The 20364-nt window shown below is 58.9% G+C and overlaps 1 protein-coding gene and 1 long non-coding RNA gene across 4 annotated transcripts in view; one reads left to right on the top strand and one right to left on the bottom strand.

Moving 5' to 3' along the window:
• Positions 1-19764, top strand: part of RIN3 (Ras and Rab interactor 3) — a 102346-nt gene extending 82582 nt beyond the window's left edge. For all 3 annotated transcript variants that reach the window (XM_072761172.1, XM_072761170.1, XM_072761171.1), the window contains 3 exons: positions 10106-10237; positions 16644-16807; positions 18930-19764. In XM_072761172.1, the coding sequence (XP_072617273.1) occupies positions 10106-10237; positions 16644-16807; positions 18930-19250 (617 nt within the window). In that variant the 3' untranslated portion in view covers positions 19251-19764. The remainder of the gene's footprint in view (positions 1-10105; positions 10238-16643; positions 16808-18929) is intronic.
• On the bottom strand, positions 8693-16675 carry LOC140599333 (uncharacterized). The gene is made up of 2 exons (XR_012002085.1): positions 16408-16675; positions 8693-10630 (listed from the first exon to the last, which is right to left on the bottom strand). It is a non-coding gene; the product is annotated as an uncharacterized lncRNA (long non-coding RNA).
• Positions 19765-20364: the final 600 nt, after the last annotated feature.

A 20364-nucleotide genomic window follows, 5' to 3' on the forward strand; every position in this document is an offset into this window, starting at 1 on the left:
TTTCCCACCCCACCCCCCACCTTTGGTTCTTTCTATTGAAAGTTCCTTATTTTGTGTTTGTCAGATGTTTCCTTGGTGATTAGATTGAGGTTATGAGTTTTCAGCTCCATCCCTACTGACTGTCAGATTCCCTCTGGCTTCGTTGGGTCTGGGGAATCTCAGGACCAGGCCCTGTACCCCAGGCATTCCACTTGCCCCTCCCTTTGGCCAGAGGCTTCCCGCAACTTGCTGCGCAGAGTGTGGTCTGCGGACCAGCCACCCCGCATGGAAGCCCAGAGCTGCCAGCCACCCAGGGAGGGCCCTGCCTGCCGCAGCCCTGACCCCCCCCAAAGCAGCCGGCGGGCCTTCCTTTGCACTGCAGCCCCACCCCCAGGAGCCCTGTGACCTGTGTGCCTCCAGGCACCACATGATGCCACAGAAGTAGCCTGCGGGGTCCCCAAGGCCTGGCTGCTGGCCAAGCCTGCAAGGGCCATAAGAAGATGCCTCAGTGCAAGGCGCAGGCCCAAGTCAACTGGCTGGACCGTCCTTCCCAGAGGGGTGGTTGCTCCTTGTGCCCAGGATACAGAAGGGCCAGGATTCAGAGCCAGAATCTTACTGCAAAGCCTGTGCGTTTATAACCGTGCCCAGCGGCCAGCCCAAGACAGACCTCAGGGGGCTCGAGTGCTGCCCCCCCACAGCAGCAAGGCTAGGGCCGGGTTGGGCAGAGCGGGGGTTTGCCGAGGCCGATGGCTTTTGGTAAGCATGGCCCCCCATCCCACAAGTGGCAGCCGTCGTGGGTTGCCCACGGGCTTCCTGAGGCCTAGTGAGGGCAGCGAGAACTTCTAGAACTGTTTCTCCTGTCGCTTTCACAAGCCAGTTACTTTCACCTTCTCCAAGTCTAAGAACAGACCTTCAGGGCTGGCCCTGCTGTCGGGGACAAACAGAGGCAAGGCCGGGCCCCGCCCTGCACTGCAGGAGGAAGGAAGGACAAGTGTGGTACCTGTACACACGAGGTCCTTTCTCAAGAACCTTCTTTCGATACAGAGCAGGCAATGGGAGGGAGCAGTGAGGGCCCGGAGGCCCCACAGACAGCGATCAGACACGAGGCCCTGGAGCCCCTTGGGGAGCCCTCGCCATTGTCTCCTGGCAGCCACCAGAGAGCCAGTGGGGAGTCTGCAGCTGCTGCAGGCAGGGCCTGAGGGTGGAAGCCAGAACCCCAGGAGCCTGAGACAGGGACCAGGGCATGAGAACTGACAGGAAAGTCAGCCTGTTGGTTTTTTTTTTTTTAATCTCTATTAAAAAAATATCTGATTTCTGATGACAGAAGTCAGTATTGTGTGTGGTTTATTTTTTAAAGATTTTATTTATTTATTCATGAGAGACAGAGAGAGGCAGAGACACAGGCAAAGGGAGAGGCAGGCTCCCTGCAGGGAGCTTGATATGGGGCTCAATCCCGGGGCTCCAGGATCACACCCTGAGCCGAAGACAGATGCTCAACCGCTGAGCCACCCAGGGATAACTGGAAGTCAATAATGTTTATTGTTGAAAAAGGCAATTAGTGTTTTGGTGGGTTTGTTTCTGACCTTTTTAGAAGAGCCATAGATGGGTAGGTAAGTTGACAATTAGTTGAGGAAAGAGGCTTGCTGCTGTGACGGGTAAACCCTGCAGTGTCATCCAGCGAGAGCTCATTTCTCACTCGTAGCCCAGGTGAACGGAGGAGGGCGAGGCTGGGCATGGGCTGTGCTCCATGTGGTCATCCAGGGATCTAGGTGGAGGGAGGTTTCATGAACCCTCCTGGGCAGAGAGAGGGAGAGACAGACAGAGAGAACGTAAGGGTCAGGCTGGAAGCAAAACATAACCTTGATTTTTTTTTTAAGATTTATTTATTTATTTGAGAGAGAGAGCACGAACAGGCGGGGGGGGGGGGGAACAGACAGAGGGGGAGGGAATCCCAAGCAGACTCCCTGCTGAGCATGGAGCCCAACATGAGGCTGGACCTCACGACCCTGAAACCATGACCAGAGCCAACAGCAAGAGTCAGACGTTTAACTGACAGAGCCCCCCAGGCGCCCTGATATCCTTGCTTCCAAACCCCCCACCAGGAGGGGGGTTCAGGCCCCCTGGGATGGTGTGCTCTGAGCAGAAGGAGCCACACGGCCATCCTGGGCTGTGTCACAGCATGTCTGACGTCACTCACATGTGGGAGCCCAGCAGACTCCTTGTTCATCTCTTTCTGTCCAGTCACTGAACTCTCCCCACACCTCCCTGGGGGCTCTACTGTTGCCCCCATCTTATAGTTGAGCATGCTGGGGCACTGTGAGCCGGGGCGGCCACATCAGGGTCACACCGGAGCCAGCGAGTGCTTAGAGCTGGGACTGGAATCTGGGGCCTCGTGCTGATCCACGGCCTCCCTGGGGTGTCTGGGGGCAGAGGCGACCTCAGGGAAGGCAGGCCTGAGTCACAGGCGCCCCGCCCTCCTCCAGCCGGGCTGGACTCTGGGCTGCAGGCTCCGAACCCGCAGCCGTGTGGCTGTGCCGACTGGTGGGCTGGGCTCCCCAAAGAGGAACCTGCTGTGCCGGAGTGATTACAGGGATGGGTGTTGCTCAAAGCAGAAGTGACGTGCAGGCAGTGTCTGCAGAGAAGCCCACAGGGTGGTGAGGGGGCCCGTGGGCGGAGGGCTGGCTGCTCACCTCAAGCCAGGAGGCCTCCAGCCGCCCACAGTCCCTGCTGCTGCCCTGCTGCTGCCCAGACTCCGGCTCTGATCCCGCGGCTGCTGCAGAGCGCTCTCGGGGCACCCGGGGCATGGCAGAGGGGGGTGCCATGGGGGGCAGCAGGGAAGCCAGGCCACTGGGCAACCCCCGTTCCCCCCCCACCGTCAGAGGCATCCACTAGAAAAGGACGTTGAAAACCCCCCTCAGACTCTCCCTACTTCCTGCTGGCCTGTGCTTTTATCAAATGCGTCCGTTCAACAGTCCCCACTCTTGATGACATGCCTGTTACCAGGAAAACCCCGTCCTTTCTTATGAGGGTCACAAATTCAAGCGGGAAACGGAGCAGGAGACAAGGGACGGTCATACCGTGTGGCAAACCACATGTACGTATTCACTTGGCTGATACATCTATTGAACACCAACTGTGTCCCTGGCACTAGGCCAGCACCGCCCACAAACGGTGCCCCCAATGGGCCTCTGCCCTCACCAAGCTTTCATTCCGGGGAGGAGAGGTGGGTAATAAATCAGGAGGCAGAAGGACGAACCATGTCCTCAGGTGCCCAAACCCGCCAGCAGACTGGCTGAGGCCGATGGGGTGAAGGGCTGGGAGGCGTTGGGAGCTTGCTGTCTGCGTTAGGAGGCCGGGGAGGCGTCCCTGGGTCAGTGGAAAGCATCTGTGTTTCCACTCCACAGAGACAGGGTGGGGGAAACCCATGATCAGGGCATCCGCCCGGCTGGCAGCGGTGGGTCCTCGGGTCACACTTCCTGGAGAAAGGGAGTGGCTTTTGGTGGGCAGCATGGTGGAGGGCAGACAGGCTTTGTCAGATCGGGAGCCTTGTCTGCCCCAGGACTGTTGCATCAGCCGCTGCATTCAGCAAGAGCCCCGTGAATGGATTGGGAGGGGCGGTTACAGCTAGAGCCTTCACCTGGATTGGGGTCTGCAGACGAAGGCCTGGGGTCAGCTCTGGCCTCCAACTTGAGTCTGTAAATAAACCCATGGGAACAGTCCCACCCACTCTCGGACGTGGCGTCTGCTTTCACGGCAACCCCCCAGCAGAGTACTTGGGCCTCAGGGAACAATTACCACCTCGCCCTTTATAGGAACCTTGGCCAGCTCCCCTCTTCCTAATGACGAAGCCTAATGTTTCAGCCAGCCGCTGGCTATGCCCACTGCACCCCACAGTGACCGCCTGAGGCAGGCTCACCACTCTTCCCAGTTTTCAGGCAAGCACACTGGGGCTGGGAGCGCATGGCCCCAGGCCACGGAGCTGGAAGAGTAGGGGGCTTCCTAGTGCTGGCTCCTTGCTGCAGCGTGACCCTGGTGAACAGGCTCAGCCCCAGAGAGTTTACCAGAACTCTCCTCCCAGACTTGCTGGCCGGTGAAACAGGCACAGGGGCACCAGCTCTTGGGAGTGAGTTTGCCCCGGACCCCTGACCTCCAGGTGGAAAACAGACGGGACTTAGGCCAACAGGAAGGCAGGATGCGCAGGATCCAGGGGGCTTTCCCCTACAGCCTGGCGGCCGCGGTCCCCACTGCCCACAAGCCATGTCCTGAGCCAGGAGGGCCGTCCTGGACCGTCCGCAGCATCCCCAACGCGCCGCACACAAGGCTCAGCTCCTGCCGTGGCTCCCGGGCCCTAGGAGGGAGAATGCCGCCCTAGCTCCCCCTGCCGTGTTGGGGAGGACGCGGTGCAGCTCCCCCTGCCATGTCGGGGAGGACCCAGTGCCCCCAAGTAATGCTTGAAGCTACTGTTTGCCCCCACCTCTTGGGTCAGAGCGCTTATGCGGGCATCTCCCATCTCATCAGGGACAGGAGCCTGGGTGCCCATCACAGCTCCACTGCTGTGCCTTGAGCTGCGGGGCTTTGAGTGAACTTCTCCGGACCTTGGTTTGCTTGCAGCGAGCTGGGCTTTGGTGGTTCCGGGGCCACTGGTGTGCTGAGTCAGGAGGACCAATCATGCTGCTCCTCTCTGCCCCGTGTTCACATGGGAGCTTGACATGAGCCCCCGTGGAAACACTGACACACAGACATGGGCCAACCTGCAAATCAGGGCTTGTGTTCTTTTCGGGAGAGCCAATTGTTGGGCATTCCCAGCGCACTGATGTCTTAAGACCCGCAGTGGATCCTAATCACCTTGACCGTGGCCCCAGCCCTGACGGGACAGCATGGGAGCCAGTGGGGACTGTGTGTGGCTCCGTTTAGCCCACGGTCTGCGTGTGACACCCCAGGCCCTGTGCTGGGGCCTAGAGAGGCTCGGAGAGGCTAAGAGGCTTGGCCTAGCTCACCTGGCAGCTCACAGCTCAAGGGAAAGGCTGGCTCTGCGATAGTCCCGGTGTCTGGAAGCTGGAGCAGGTAAGGGAAAGCAGAGAGGCGGTGGTGGAGGTGTGCAGAGGGAACTGGGTGAGCAGGCACAAGGAATGAAAGTACCCTTGGGGTGCCAGGGATGGCTTGCGATTCAGTACCAACCAACGTATGTGGGAAGGTGACAAAGGCCGAGTGTCATCCTGAGCGGAAGTTGGCAAGTAGAGTGTAGAGTAAGCACCAGGAGCTGGACAGCCCAGAGGGCTTCCTTAAGGAGGTGGGACTGGGGAGAGGAATGTTGAAGCAGCAGGGGCAGGGGATTGCAGGTAAGAAACGGTTGGACCCCATTCGTGGCCAACCACATCGTAGCCATGTGACCTGAGCCAAAGGGCTACCCACTCCTCGTCTCGTGAGGGGAGTCTAACCTGCCTCACAGAGCTGCCTGAGGAATTCATGGATGGAGAGCACCCCACGAGCACTGGTGCCAGGTGGGATGCCAGGTGGGATGCCAGGTGGGACACAGAAGGAAGGCTCAGGCCTGCGGGGTGTGAGGAGAAGCGCACCAGCTGGGTGACTGTGGTAGGAGCCTGGGGCTGGGATGCAGGTGACCCGTGCTCAGTCCATCAGCTGGACAGCGTGGCCGGAAGGCAGTCGAGTCCATCGTGCTGGACAAATGTTTATGGGCCTGACATGGAAGGCCTTGAACTCAGGCCAACAGGTCTGCACTTGATTCTCCCAGCTGTAGGGACCCTGATGGTTCTTGAGAAGTGACCATAGGTTCAGGGGACAAGTCAGGGGATGGTGGGTCCAAGGACAGAGACCCTGCTGGGAGGGCAGGCTTGGGGGAGCAGGGCTGGAAAAAGCAAAGGGTGAGTGAGTGCAGGAAGCAGCCAGAGGAGCATTCACCGGGGCTCTGGCCACAGGCAGCCGAGGGCCCTAGGGAAAGGGCATCCTCCCAGGCCGGGGGCAGGGGGCTCCTTGACAGAAGTGGGAAGGTCCCCAGCAAGGGCTGGTGTCCAGGAAATGCTGAAACACTGGGCTGGGGTCTGGTGCAGGGGGACTCATGGGGTCTGTGTAGGGGTCGCCTGGGGCTGGGAACCTGGCTGGGAGCTTGGTGTCCTGCTCATCTTTGCTATGCCTCACGCTGTGACCTGGGGACGTAAGGAAGGGGTGCTCATGGGTGGTCCGAGGTGTAACCCAAGGAGAGGGGCCCCAGAGCCCATCCTGAGCATTGGCCGTGGCTCCCAGGAAGTACACAAGGGGAGGAGCAAGCAATAACTTTGCTTCCCCACAGGGCTCAGGGCCACAGTCCAGGGGCCTCCGAGCCCCAACCAGAACCGGGGCCAGACCATCCTTCTTGCTGAAAGTTGCTGTCCCCTCAAGCCGGGCTTCTTGTGCTTAGAACTGCAGACATGGGGGCTGCAGAAACTGGTACGATGAGAGGCTGTCCTGGCATTGTGGGACCCTCAGCAGCAGCCCTGGCCTTGGTGCCAGTTGCACCTCACGGGCTGTAGTGTGGCAAGAGAAAAGTGACTCCAGATGCTGCCCGATGACCCCTGAAGGGCAGCGTCACCCTGGCAGAGAGACACTGCCCAACAGCACGTCAGCCTTTGTCCAGTTGTGTTCCTTGGTGAGTCATGAGCAGAATACCAGGGACAGATTGGTGATCCAAGGGGCCCAGGGACCATCATGAGCTCCGGGCCAGCGTGAGATCCAGGTTCCCGCAGGCACAGGATGTGTCACCTCAGTTCCTGGCTCATAGCACAGATGGCACAGGACTTTCCTGGGCGCCACGATTCTCATAACTAAATGGTCCACATGAGAAACATCTTGCAGCACAACCCCCCTTACCCCACAGCCCCGGGAACCCTGTAGTCGTGGCTCAGGTTTAATAAAGGTTCAGGGGAAAGCTTGCTTTCTCCAAAACAAACTCGTCCTGTGTAGGGAGGGGACTGGGACCCGAAACAAATAACCAGAGAGCCTCAGAACGCAGAGTGGGAATGGGAGGAATGGAGGTTTCTGAGCAGGCATTTTCCATGGGAGCATGGGGGGCAGCCTGTGTAAATCTGTGTGTAGGGTTCTCACCAAAATCCCATAGCATGTCCTGTGACCAGTGTCGCATCATGCATGACCAGAAATACAGGCTCAGAGAGGTGAAGCAACAAGTCCGAGGTCACACAGCGGGTACGAAGTATGCGGAGGCTGGCTCTCTGGGTCCAACCTGCTTCCTGGTGCTGTGCGTTACCAACTCCTGCAACCTGCGTATCTCATGGGCAGGAAAACTGAGGCCACTTGAGAAAACAGAACAGAGATGTTAGTCATAGCTTATGTTTCCGTAGCAGTTTTTGCAAGTCCTGAACTCTTGTATTTTCTCATCTTGCTGTCTTGAAAACCCCAAGAGGCCATGAGGGTTGGTGTTCGCTGGCCCCCATTTGCAGATGTAGGGGCTGAGTGCTGGCCAGGAAGCAAGCCACTGGGCACACTGTTCCCTGCAAAACCGAGCTAGGAGGAATTGTGGGCAAGAGGGCACCTCCCCAACCCCGGGTAGACATTATCGGAGCGGCGCCAGTGCTGAACGGGGTGGGCCGTGCAGATGCAGGAGCCAGTACGGGCCTGGCCGGGTTGGGGAGGCATGGATGTGCTGCTCGATTGTGCCCTCAGGGTGGGGCCCAGGGCCCCCGAGGGCCCCAGCCTGGCCAGGCTGGGCAAGGGGGCAGAACGCCTCCGGAGGGGCTGCTGATCAATACCGAGCTCTCCCACTCCTTTCAAAACCTCCTTCCCACTGTTTCCTTCACTGGCCTCCTTCTGGCCCCCACCGGAACCCAGAAAAATCAGATCTTACTACCTGGGTGGGTAACACTCAAGGAACAGAGTGGTTAATAAGAGGGTTTGGATGGGTGGATGGATGGGTGGTGGATGGAGGGAAGGGTGGATGGATGGATGGGTGGATGGATGGACAGATGGGTGGATGGAGGGAGGGATGGATGGGGGGATGGATGGATGGATGGATGGGTGGATGGGTGAGTGAGTGAATGACCAGGTGGGCCATGGCCGAGCCATGCTGACCACTTACTGGGATCTGCAGCCCACGTTCTGCAGAAGTTAGGACGCAGCCCAGCCTGGAGGGCTTCTGTGCCTCTCTCATCCCTTCCTCCCCCTCAGGGCTCTTTCCCCTGAAGGGGCCAATTTCTCGGCATTGTTACAAGGACCGCAGGGGAACATGCATGATGACCTATGAAATTCGCCTCCCTGTCTCCCTCCTGGAGACACTCACCCTGATCTGTGTCCTGAGGCAAGGAAGTGAAAATCACTAAGTGAACTTTGCCCCCATGTGTGCGAAGGAACTTGTCGATTGTAAGCCTCACGTAGGAAGTGAAGCCACATGGTTAATGTTGGAGTCAGCCCTAAGCCTTGAACAAACGACTTGGTGCCTCTGAGAAACTGGTGTTTTCTTTTTATGGACAATGAGAAGAAGGTAATGACCGTTTTCCTCTTCACTTTGGCCACCAGGAGACTCAAAGCCAAACGCTCCCTCCTGAGGGAGCCATCATTCGGGTCCTGCCTTACCTGTGTGTTTTATTTTTCCAGCGGCATAGGGGCCTTCTTATAACTTTGTGATCATCTCTCTTTCCCACTTTTTCCTTCACTCAAATCTTTCTGGTCCCCACCAGAATCCACAAAAATCACATCACATCTTACATTTTTATTCAGATTTTACTGTTTTATTACGCGCTTCCTGAGGCTCACCTAAATCCTTTGTAAAAATGTGTCAAGTACAAACCTAAAAAAGCTGTAATTGCTCGGCATGTATTTGGACCCATTATTCATCTCCCCCAAGATGCAAGGGGCAGCAGTCATGGATCCTTCTGCGCTATTCCTTCTGTTACCTCCAGCGGAGTCTGGGGAGCTTTGTCTGAGCCCTGAACTCCCTTAGGTAGGAGGAAGTGAGAAGATGGGCTGGGGACCCCACAGGACCTTCCCCACCACCACCCTGTGCACAGCTGCTCAGCTGACTTTCCTGCTCCCCAGAGTCTCAGGCATGCAGGTGTCCCCTGGGGGACTGCAGGGCATCCCGTCCTTGGAGGACTTCTTCCTTCTGCAGGGAGACTTTGATTTGATGATGCCAAACCATCCGTCCATAGAGCCAGCGGGACCCGTGCTGGGAGAGACCCCAGAGTCTTGGGCCTGCTGTTCACCCCATGTCTTCCCCAGGTCCTTTGAGCCTGGGAGCATCTCCCACAGAGCAGAGGCAATGGGTTATTCCTTTCAGAGCTATTTGTATTTGTAAAGAACCCCTCAGGAGGGCCCCCTTGCTGAGCCCATAGAGTGAGGCTAGAATGCAGGGCTCTCCCGCCAGGGAGCACTGAGAGGGAGAGTTAAGACTATCTATGCTGCAGGTGGACGGGGAGGCCTGAGGTAGAAAGGGATGGAGAAACTTCTCAGAACATGTCACTGTTAGAGAGAGCTGCCAGCTGCCACAGGGGGCTTAGGGGATGGGCATGGGCCCGCGGCTCAGGGCATGACCCCAGGGTCCTGGGATCAAGTTCCACATCTGGCCCCACTGGGAGCCTGCTTCTCCCTTTGCCTGTGTCTCTCCCTCTCCCTCTGTGTCTCTCATGAACAAATAAATAAAATTAATAAAAAATAAACGTTCAGTTAAAAAACGAAAGACACACAGCTGCTTCCAGGTGGCTCCATGAAGTTGGCTGTCAAATAAGCAGCAAGGAGGGACCGGGCGCCCGACGGCTTAGTCAGCAAAGCATGGGATTCTCCATCCCAGGGTGTGAGTTCAAGCCCCATGTGGGGTGTAGAGATGACTTAAAAATAAAATCCTTAAAAATAAAAGAGACCAGCAGCAAAGGTATGTTGAGGGGGAAAGAGCTGGGGAGAGGGCAGGTGGGTCATGCCCTCTGCAGTGGACGGTGCCTCTCTTGGTTCCTTCTTCCACTTCAGACCTGGAGGATGTCTGCAGCTGCCCTGAGAAGGCTGACCCCAGGTCACCCCCATCCTGCTCAGGGGGTCCTTGTGCAGGGGTCACCGTGCCCCATACTGCAGGGCCCGGGCACAGCTCTTGAGAAGCTTGCACTCACTGCCTCTGCCCTTGTCCCCGCAGGGAAGCCCTACGGGGCAGACGACTTCCTGCCAGTGCTTATGTACGTGCTGGCCCGCAGCAACCTCGCAGAGATGCTCCTCAACGTGGAGTACATGATGGAGCTCATGGACCCCGCCCTACAGCTGGGGGAGGGTGAGTCTGCCCACCAGGCCCACATCTAGGCCCCCAGGTCGCCCTGCACAGCCCCATACACCTTCCTGGGTGCCAGACACCCAGGGCCCTGGAGACAGGACACAAGGCCCCCCAGAGGCCCGCCCTAGGGGAGCTTGTGGGCCGACGGGAGCCGGTGAACAGACCTGGTCACCATTGCTTGACAAACACAGCAGCGTGTATGGGAGCACATTGCCCAGACTGTGCAGTCAGGGAGGGCTTCCAGGAGGAGGTGATAGCTGAGCTGAGCACTGAGGGTTGGACAGGAGCCAGACAGCTGAAGGAGGGGTAAAGGCTTTCTCCACAGAGGGAACCACGGTTGCTGGTAGCACAGAAGATAAGGCTGAAGCAATGGACCGATGCGTGAGAGGGAACCTGAGTGGAAATCATAGTTAGTTCTTAGATGGGGGCAGCCCTGGGACCAGTTGGCCCCTGCTCACCCAGCCTGGCCGGGTCCTGTGGGCAGGGAGCCCCGCACCCCAGGGGGATGATGGGAGAGGTGTGGTCTGTTCCGCCCCACGCTTGGTTTCCCTTCCCCTTTCGTCTTTCTCCACCACTTCCCCCACCCACTTGGCTGGGGCCGCTCATCCACCCAGACTCCCTGAGGGACAGCCCGCCCCGCTGTCTGGGCGTGCCCCGCAGGCTCCTCGCAGCCATCGGCCCCAGAGGCTGGGGTGCGACTCCCAGGGCCCTGCGGTTCCTGAGATCAGCTGGTCTTCCTTGCATCTGTTTGCAAGGGGGACACATCAGTCTGGGGCAACAGTGTGACAGGCCAGTTCCGTGAGATCTTGGAAACTCAGGGGAGCATGCAGAGCCCTGAAGTTTGCTGTCACGAAGATGCTTCGCTAGGGCTCCCGACCCTGAGACTATTTCCGTCACTAGTTAAGCGTTTTCTGCAGTTGGGACAACTTGTCTTCCAGGGACTGTAAGAATTCAGTGGAAGCCGGGCTTCCTCCAGCAGTGATTGTCCACTGCCTGGTGCATCCACCCATCTGTCCATCCCTCCACCTGTCTGCCCATCCATCCATCCATCCATCCATCCATCCATCCATCTCTCCACCCACCCGTCTGTCTGTCCGTCCATCCATCCATCTATCCATCCATCTGCACACACAGCCACCTACCCTGTGTCCACCCACCCATTCACGTCTCCACACACGAGTCCCAGGCACATGGGCTACAATGCAGGGCAAGGCAGGCGAGGCTGATAGTCCCGTGAGAATGAATGATTGCTTTGTTCTGAGCCCCACACTTGCAGGCCTCTACCTCAGGCCTCAATGGGCCTGCCTCCTTGATTTGTCCAGCCCTGAGAATGCACGCGGAAGCACCGTGAGGCTGAGGGGGTGGGCAGGGGCCTCCCGACAACACTATGTGTCTCCCACAATCTAAGGGAAAAGTTAGCAAGGAAGGGGAGGCAAGGAGGGTTAGGTTACTGTGGCAGAACTGGCTTCCTACCCCAATCCTGAATATCCCATTTCCTAGGGCTAGCCCCTGAGTAGTATAGCAGCCCACCCAGAGCTCTCAGCAGGAATATTAGCTGTTGTCCCCTGGCTACCATACATGTGACCTCTGAGGGCAAAACTTTCACATGTCAAAAATCACCATAATAGAATAAGATACACCAGAGAAAAGTGTTCTCAAATTAGCATACCAAGAGTTAGTAGCCTCAATATGTAAAAAAAAAAAGTCTTATAAAACAATAAAATAAGTATTTAGACTCAGTAGTCACCTGGGGAAAGGCCTTATACTCATTCATTCAACAGATATTGACTGAGCGAGGTGACAACAGGTCCCCTTTCCTGTAAAATTTTATTCCAGTTGGGAGAGAGAGGATGTCAGACCTTAAATAAATTAAGCAAATAAGCAAATGAAAAAAATCTCACATCCCGTGGATGTTGAGAAGAAATGAAATAGGCTAGTGGGATAGTGCAGCAGGGCAGGGCATTGCTCAGACGATCGTGGAGGGCCGAGCACAGAGCAGAGTGGCTTCTCTACTTTTTTTTTGGATTTTCATGTTTTCCAGTGGGCACTGCTGCTGAGCTCCCACGGAAGAAATCACTTACAGACCCTGTTCAGGACTGGCCCCAACCGCGCAGGGTGTCATAGACAGTGTTCGAGACAGTGTCCACAAAGCCTTGTGCAAGATGGAGCAGGATCGGGCAGCTCTGCCACGGTCTGGGCGCTGGCCGGCCCTCCCGTGGTGGGCAGCTATGCCCTGGCCACCATGACTCCCTCTGCATCCTCACCCTGCATCCTTGTGGCCAAGCGGGGCTGCAGGCCAGGCGCAGGGACATCCTTGACCCAACCCCCCACCCCAGTCCTGCCGTGGCCCCCTAGGTCTTCCTCCTGTTCCTAAAGCCTCTACAGGGTTTGGGGGGGAAAGCCCGGGTCCTCCAGGCAGGGACACTGGGCTCTGCTGGGCTTGTGGAGCGTTTCTGACACCGGCCACATATGAGTGAATATGCAGGGCTCAGGGTTCTGACCCAAGGCTGCTAGAACACCCTGCAGCCACCCCAGCCCCACATGGGAAGGTTCCTGGGGAATGTGAGAGGAATGTGAGAGGCGAGTGCTGGGAATGAATCTGAGGGCGGGGCGGTATTTGCAAGGCCTGCACATGGCCCCTCCCTCCCCGCCCTTGCGACCCTGACCCTGCGGTGAAAGACCCGGCCCCTGGCAGCTCTCAGGGCCACAGGACAAACTTGGTGTTGTGTTACACAAACCAAAAGGCCTCCCCACACCTCTCTCTGTTCCTGCTCTGAGAGCCCAAGGGGGAAGTCAGCACCCAAGCCATGCTGCTGTTGGCCTTCCTTCGTGAGATGACGTGGGGCTCACTGTCTGGCTTGGGCACGGGCTTACGCAGGTCCAGGTCTGACTGACAGCCAGCAGCCTTCCATCTATCTAGAAGGCTCTGGGGGCAGAGAGATGAGCACAAGGGGCAGCAGCATCCCCAGCTTTGCCTCCTGTCCTACATGGCTGCTGGCTCACACGGCGATCCACCCCCAACGCCCCGCAGTCTCAGGTAGAAAGAAGAGCCTGCCTGGGGGGAAGGGGGGGTGCAGAGCCCTGGCCTTGGTACTCCTGGGAGCACAGACACACCTGGGGCAGGGGCGGACCCTCTGGGAGCCCTCCCTCCTAGAAACTGGCGTTGCTCCACTGAGAGAGGGGAATTAATGTAGGTCTAATGAAAAGAGCGGTTTTCACACTGGATTTCTGTCCTGGACCTGCTTCCGATTGTGCGGGCCCTGGACAAGTCACTTGACTCCCCTGGCTTAGGAAGGTACGTGCGCTGGGCTGTATCTGGGGTTTCCAACCCGACGGGGCGCTCCAGCATTGTGCATGTGACCAACAGCCTGCGAGTTTGGCTTTGTGCCCTCTGAGACCCTTATGCTCTGTCAGCTGGTTCTGAGAGGTGCTAAACCGGTCAGAGACCAGTGAGTGGGTCCGGCTTTCTTTTTTTAAGTCTGTCAATTTACTTATTTATTAGAGAGAGAGAGAGAGAGAGTACCAAGCAGGGGGAGCAGCACAGGGAGAGGGAGAAGCAGATGCAGGACTCGGGGATAGTGACCTGAGCTGAAGGAGACGCCTAGCCGATGGAACCCCCAGGTACCCCTCAGTCCTGCTTTCCTTGCAGGAGGCTTATGAGGCGTGAGAGGTCAGGGACTCCTACAAAAAGCAGAGAGGGCCTGAGCACTGGGCAGAGGGAACCCCGGGCCCCCTAGTCTGTCTCTGCAGCTCCCACCACTCTGAGCAAGGAAGGGCAGATGGAGACCCAGGCAGTTGCTCAAGATCCAAACCTCTCCCAGAAGCGCCCTTCTGGACATCCGTGTGCACGTCCCCTCTGCACCCTGGCTGACAGCTGGCCACGCTGTGCAAGTATCTTCAGGGGAGTAGGGAGTCCTCTCCTTCAGAGGACAACACGCTTCCCCAAAGGGAACAGCCGGCTCCCAAACTCGGTAGGAGGGGTCACCTGCCCCCTAGTTGTCCTGGAGGGCGCCGCATGGCATGGCCCCAGGAGGGTGAGAAGCCCCCCGGGCTTGGGTCACCTCACCCTACATTGCCCACACGTTTTGAAGCCCTGCACTTGCAGGCATTCATCTCATTTACTTTCCACCACATCCTGGGAAAAGTGAAGGGGGAAACAGGCACAGAGAGGACAGTCACCCCCCGAGATAACAGGGCTGCTGCTACACGACCCAGACCTAGCCTGTGCTCTCTGCCTCTGACACTGGACATGCCGAGTCACCGTGCTGCACTCCGCGCCTCTGTCCACAGCCAGAAACACGGAAGGCAGGGCCCAGTGGGGCGGGGGTGGGGGGTGGGGGTGGGCACGGGGAACAGCCAGCAGACGGGAGCACGGGGACTTGCAGGACAGCCAGAGCTGGCGGCCCTGGGGCAAGGCGCTTGGCACAGCTGGCTCTCGGACTTCCCGAAAAGGAAGACACAGGTGTAGCTTGGTGGGGGCTCTTCTCTGGTGAGAGGCAGCAGCTCCCCCTCCAATTTGCCCTGACCTTAGTCACGCCCTCCCCAGCTATACGGGGTGCAATGTCGGGGAGACTTCTCCAGCGTAATGGGGATGCCTGGGGCTGCAGCTAACTCACAAGGGAGGCACGGCAATCAAGAAGTCCTTGGATAAGCAATTGCTGATAATGGCCCTTTCTGGCCCTGCCATCAGGACTTCACAGCCGGCCCTCTGTGCTGTAGGACAGGAGCCTTTGTCCTCAAGCCTGTCCCCTCCCATCAGTAGGCAGCTAGGCTCCCTGTGTGTCCCAGGCAGGACGGAGGAGCACAGGCAAAAACACCAGGCCTATGTCAGCCCAGTCAAAAGGCTTCCCGCTGAAAGTCAAAAGATCCTCCCGCCACCTCTTACATCTCAGCCAGATGGGGTCTCCTGCCCTCAACTCCCAGCTGCGTGGGAAGTAAGCATCGTTAGTTCATTATTCCTTCCCCCTGAAAGGAGAGTTCCGTTACTCAGAAAAAATAAAAAGAGAAGATGGGATTTGGGTGGGTCACGAGGAGGAGAATCAGCCTCACCTCAGAGACCTTTGTCACCAGGGCAACTGGGTGGCTCAGCCGGTTATATAGCCTCTGACGCAATTTCCGCTCAGGTCATGGGTCTCAGGGTCCTGTGATCAAGCTCCTCGCTGAGCCCTGCACTCAACGCAGAGTCTGCTTGTCCCCCTCTATCTCTACCCCCAATAAATAAGTAAAGAAGTGAGTAAATAAATAAAATCTTAAAAAAACAGAAGCATCACGAGAGAAATCCTTTTCCTGGTCCCTAAAGAGCCTGGGAGGAGGCCTGGGAAGGGGCTGCACAACCTTGACCAAGCCACCCTCCATCTCTCCAAAGTGACAGGGCTCCATGGGGTCAGTGCTTTGCTAACATCTCTTTTTAAGGATTTTATTTATTTGAGAGAGAAAGAGAGGGAGCAGGGAGCCTGCTGAGCAGGGAGCCTGCTATGGGGCTCCATCCCAGGACCCCGGGGTCATGACCCGACCTGAAGGCAGATGCTTCACTGCCTGAGCCCCCCAGGTGCCCCACTTTGCTAACATCTTAGCCCAAACCCCTAGCAACCTAAAAACAGTGAACTTGGAAGCATCGGTGCAAATTACTATCTTTCATCTGAAAACTTCCTGTAAATTTTGCGGAAATCCGAAGTCTCTCAAAGCTTAAATTACCTTAGGAAACAGATGTGAATGTAACAGATGTAAGAAGTAGAAAGGAATGGGGAAATGAAGAATTTGAATTTTTTACTTCCCTTAAATCTTTAAACACTGTGTGTAAAAGTATAACTATAACTAAAACTTTAATATGTCTTTTGAAAATTATTTATTTAGACTAGGAGACGTGTGTGTCTGTCTACACACACGTGTACACACACATACATGTATCACCAAGTAGTGAGAAGTCTCCCAGCCACCCCTGTCCCCACCCTATAGACATCCACAATGGTCACTTTTTCGTGTGTCCTTTAAATTTTAAAAGATTCCAAAGCCCATTTGAAAAATAAAAACTCACTTGAGGGGGCACCAGGGAGCCTGCTTCTCCCTCTGCTTCTGCCCCCACCCCCACCGTTTATTCTCTCTTGCTCACTCGCTCAAATAAATAAAATCTTTTTAAATTTTTTTTGAAAATTAAAAAAAATAAAACTTACTTGAAAAATAAATTCCATCCTGAAGGGGGAGCCAAAGACAGTCTTTTGAGCCGAGCAGGGCCTGACAGCTCCAGGGGCGGGACTTGAGGAAGCTGGCGAGTTGGCAGGGGTGCCACGCAGGGGCTGTAGCTCCATAGGTGACCAGGTGACCCCGAGGTGCCCCAGGCAGCGGTGGGGGGGGGGTGCCTGGAGCAGCTGGAGGTCTCCCCTCAGCTCGCACACCCTCTTCTCCGCAGGGTCCTACTACCTGACCACCACCTACGGGGCCCTAGAGCACATCAAGAACTATGACAAGATCACAGTGACCCGGCAGCTGAGCGTGGAGGTGCAAGACTCCATCCACCGCTGGGAGCGCCGGCGCACGCTCAACAAGGCCCGGGCCTCCCGCTCCTCCGTGCAGGTGATGGGGACGTAGGGACGCAGGGGGCAGGGGCAGCAACCCACACACCAGCCTGTGACCCTCCAGCATGGGACATGGGGACACGGGGGACAGGGGGAGATGGGCGGGGGCAGTGACCCAAACACAAGCCCGTGACCCTCTAGCAGGGGACACGGGGACACAAGGGGTTGCGGGGGGCAGGGACCCACACACCACCCATGAGCCTCCAGCAGAGGATGCAGGGGGGCAGGGACCCACACACCAGCCCATGACCCTCCAGCTTAGTGAAGTGAGCCGTATTAGTCGCCTGATACTGGCCCCATGTCTTCGGGGAGCAGTGTGGCAGGGACGGGATGGGGGCGGGGCTTACCCCAGTGCATAGCACCCACTGCCCACTGTACGATGTGTCCCGTGCCCGGAGGTGTGGACCCAGGCCTGCCATCCCGCCTGGGGAGCCGGGTGCTGATCCACAGCTTTGCCACTGCCCAGCCTCAGTTTCTCTGACAGACCCTCCTCTGAGAAGTCTTGTAGGAACCAGCTCCTTGCCCGTCCCCACCCTACAGCACAGGTTAGATGCTGCCCTCCGTGCCTCTTGCTGCTGCCCCCGTTATAGCACATAATCACACCTGGTGTGACTGTCCCAGTAGGAAGCTGTGGCCCTGTGAGGAGGGCATGGCTCACACATCTCAGGGGCCCCAAGCCCAGGGCCCAGGACAGAGAGGGACTGGGGTGTGTGCAGGATAGAGGCAGGCGGCAGTCCAGAACTTGGCACCTGGAGCCCCCTGGACCGGAACCTGCCCTGGCTGTCAGGGTAACCGGTGGAACTCACGTGTGAGGGCAGAAGGCCTGGTCTGGACCCCCAACCCCCATCCAAGCGAGCCTTGCTGCATCACCCTGAGTGGCCTCTGCCTGGACTCAGTTTTGCCATCAGCAGAGGTGGACTGGGGACCAGACGAGCTCTGCCCCCCAGGACGTGCTCTAGGCTCCTAGGATGGTGTTGCCCCCATCCTGGTCCATGGGGCCTTCACCCTGTTTAGTAACTCGCTCTCCGGTGAGAAAAAAAAGCGGCTGTGATTTGGGCTTCTGCCCGTTTCCACGGTGTGGATACTCCCTGGGGCCAGTTCAGGGAACAAGTGGGGCCGCTGAGCTGGAAGTTGGGATGAGATGCGGGCACTTGGCTTCCTGAGGTCGCTGGCCCGGGTTGTAGGAGGGGCTGCAGCACACGACCTCTCCTCTCCTCTCCCTCCTGGCAGGGCTCTGCACCAACTCTGGCTGGGGGGACCTCGATCCAGGCCTGACCCTGGGGGGCCCCTTGCTTCTCTATGGCAGGTCCCGGGTTCAGCCCAGCAGACAACACTGCCTCTCACTGGGGAGGGTCAGCTTATGACAGGCCTGGGGTGGGGGCCCGGGGCCAGCAGTGCCCTCTGCTCCCCCCAGCGCCCCCGGTGCACTCAGCACTGCGGGCACAACTGTAATCAGCCCTCGGTGGTGGTCCGGGCCGCTGCAGCGTCATCGTGGTCCCCACCGTGAGGCAGCTGTGCTGCTGCCCCTCCACAGGAAGGCACCCTGCGCACCCAGCTTCCCACCTGCCCTCAGGGTGCTGGCGGCGGAGGCGCCCACCCTCGCAGCCCAGGTGTCGACAGGTGTCGCCCGGCTTGCAGCTGTTAGTGGAGGCACCGAGAGGTCAAGGTCCCAGCGTGCCAGCAGGTTCAGAGCCAGGCAGGAACTCCAGGGTCCTGCCCCCGGGGCTGGAGCGGGAAGGTGTAGGCCCGGCCCCCTCAGTCGCACACCCACGCACCACCCTCTCCTTGAGACACCCTGCCCGGAGCCCCCCGCCTCTCGCCAGGCGCCCCCCGCCCTGGCGCTGCACCCGGGCCGCCCCTTCCGCACCGCGGGCTGCTGGGCGGGGGCCTGCACGCTCGACTTTGTTTACGGCAGCCTCGGGCGGGGCGGGGCGGGGCGGGGCGGGGCCCGGGGGAGCGGGCGGGGCGGGGACGGGGGCGGGGCGGGGCCCGGGGGAGCGGGCGGGGCGGGGGCGGGGCGGGGCCCGGGGGAGCGGGGGGGGGGGGGCGGGGGCGGGTCGCGCCGCGGGGTCCCGCAGTGGCGGAGGGTCCCCGCGGCTGACGCGCCCCCCGGCCCCCAGGACTTCATCTGCGTGTCGTACCTGGAGCCCGAGCGGCAGGCGCGGACGCTGGCGTCGCGGGCAGACACGCCGGCCGAGGCGCTGTGCGCGCAGTGCGCCGACAAGTTCGCGGTGCCGCGGCCCCAGGACCACCGGCTCTTCGTGCTGGTGGACGGCCGCTGCTTCCGGCTGGCGGACGAGGCGCTGCCGCACCGCATCAAGGGCTACCTGCTGCGGAGCGAGCCCAAGCGCGACTTCCACTTCGTGTACCGGCCCCTGGACGGCGGCGGGGCCGCGGGGGGGCCGCCGTGCCTCGTGGTGCGCGAGCCCAACTTCCTGTGACGCGGCCCGGCCGCCCCTGTGCCTCGCGGGGCGGAAAGGGAAACTGAGGCTCAGAGACAGCCGGGACTGTCCCGCCAGCCGCCGCCCGACCCGGCCCTGCTGACGCTCCTCCTCCGCCGAGGCGCCCAGGACCATCCTTCCCGGAGCAGGAGCAGCCTCAGCCCGGCTCAGCTTCGCGGGGCCCTCGGGATGGGGGGTGGGGTGCACAGTCGCGGCGCCTCGGGAGCACCTCTCAGGGTGTGTGCGGGACACAGGCGCCCACCCTGAGCCTGAGCCTGAGCCGGGCGGCCCCTCCCCAGCACCGCAGTCGCCCTCGCCCTCGCCCTCGCCCCGCAGGTCCCCGCAGGCCCTGAGCATCGCAAGCGCCAGGAGGGCCGCACAGCCAGCCCGGCGTCTCCGTCTCCGTGGACAGGCCCAGCCTCAGCCTGGGGGGAACAGGCATGGAGCCCTAACCCGCTGGGCAGCCCCAGGGTGGGCTGGGGGAGAACCTAATAAACGCCCTCCTAAAATGGCATCTTTCACTCCCTTTCCCGCCCCGCTCCCTCCCGGGCGGGGTCTGAGGCCACCCTCCCTGCGAACCTGAGGCCTGTCCTGTGCAGTTGGCCACAGGCTCTCAGCCCCGTAGCTCGTGCGGCCTGTGCAGTCTGCACCTCGGCCGGCTGTTGGCAGCCTCCCCACCTCAGGATGCCACCCCACCACCACCTCAGGATCCCACACATCCTGCTTCCACTACTTATCCCGGGAATACCATTCCCCGTAGCCACTGTTTGGTCAAACTCCTATTTGTCCTTCAAAGTTCATCTCTGACCTCCTCGGCTGGCCAGGTAGTGCTCGCACACTGTCCCGCAGCCCCTGGGCTCATCCCCAAACAAGAGACATCAAACTGCAGTTGTCTCTCGATGCTTCGGCTCCATCCTCCAGACTACTCATGACTGCATCCTCTGCGTTGATTTAAAATACATGTTTGTTGAGTGCCCGTTACATGTTAGCACTGCTCTAGGGAAGCAGAGAGAACAGAACAGGGTTCAAATGGAGCCTCGATGTGAAGGCCATGCACCACGCTGCATGCCCTGAAGTAAACCCCTGGGCGTCAAGCCGCTTATTCAGCCAGCAG

The sequence above is a fragment of the Vulpes vulpes genome, chromosome 6 (genome assembly GCF_048418805.1).
Source record: "Vulpes vulpes isolate BD-2025 chromosome 6, VulVul3, whole genome shotgun sequence".
Classification (NCBI taxonomy): Eukaryota; Metazoa; Chordata; class Mammalia; order Carnivora; family Canidae; genus Vulpes; species Vulpes vulpes.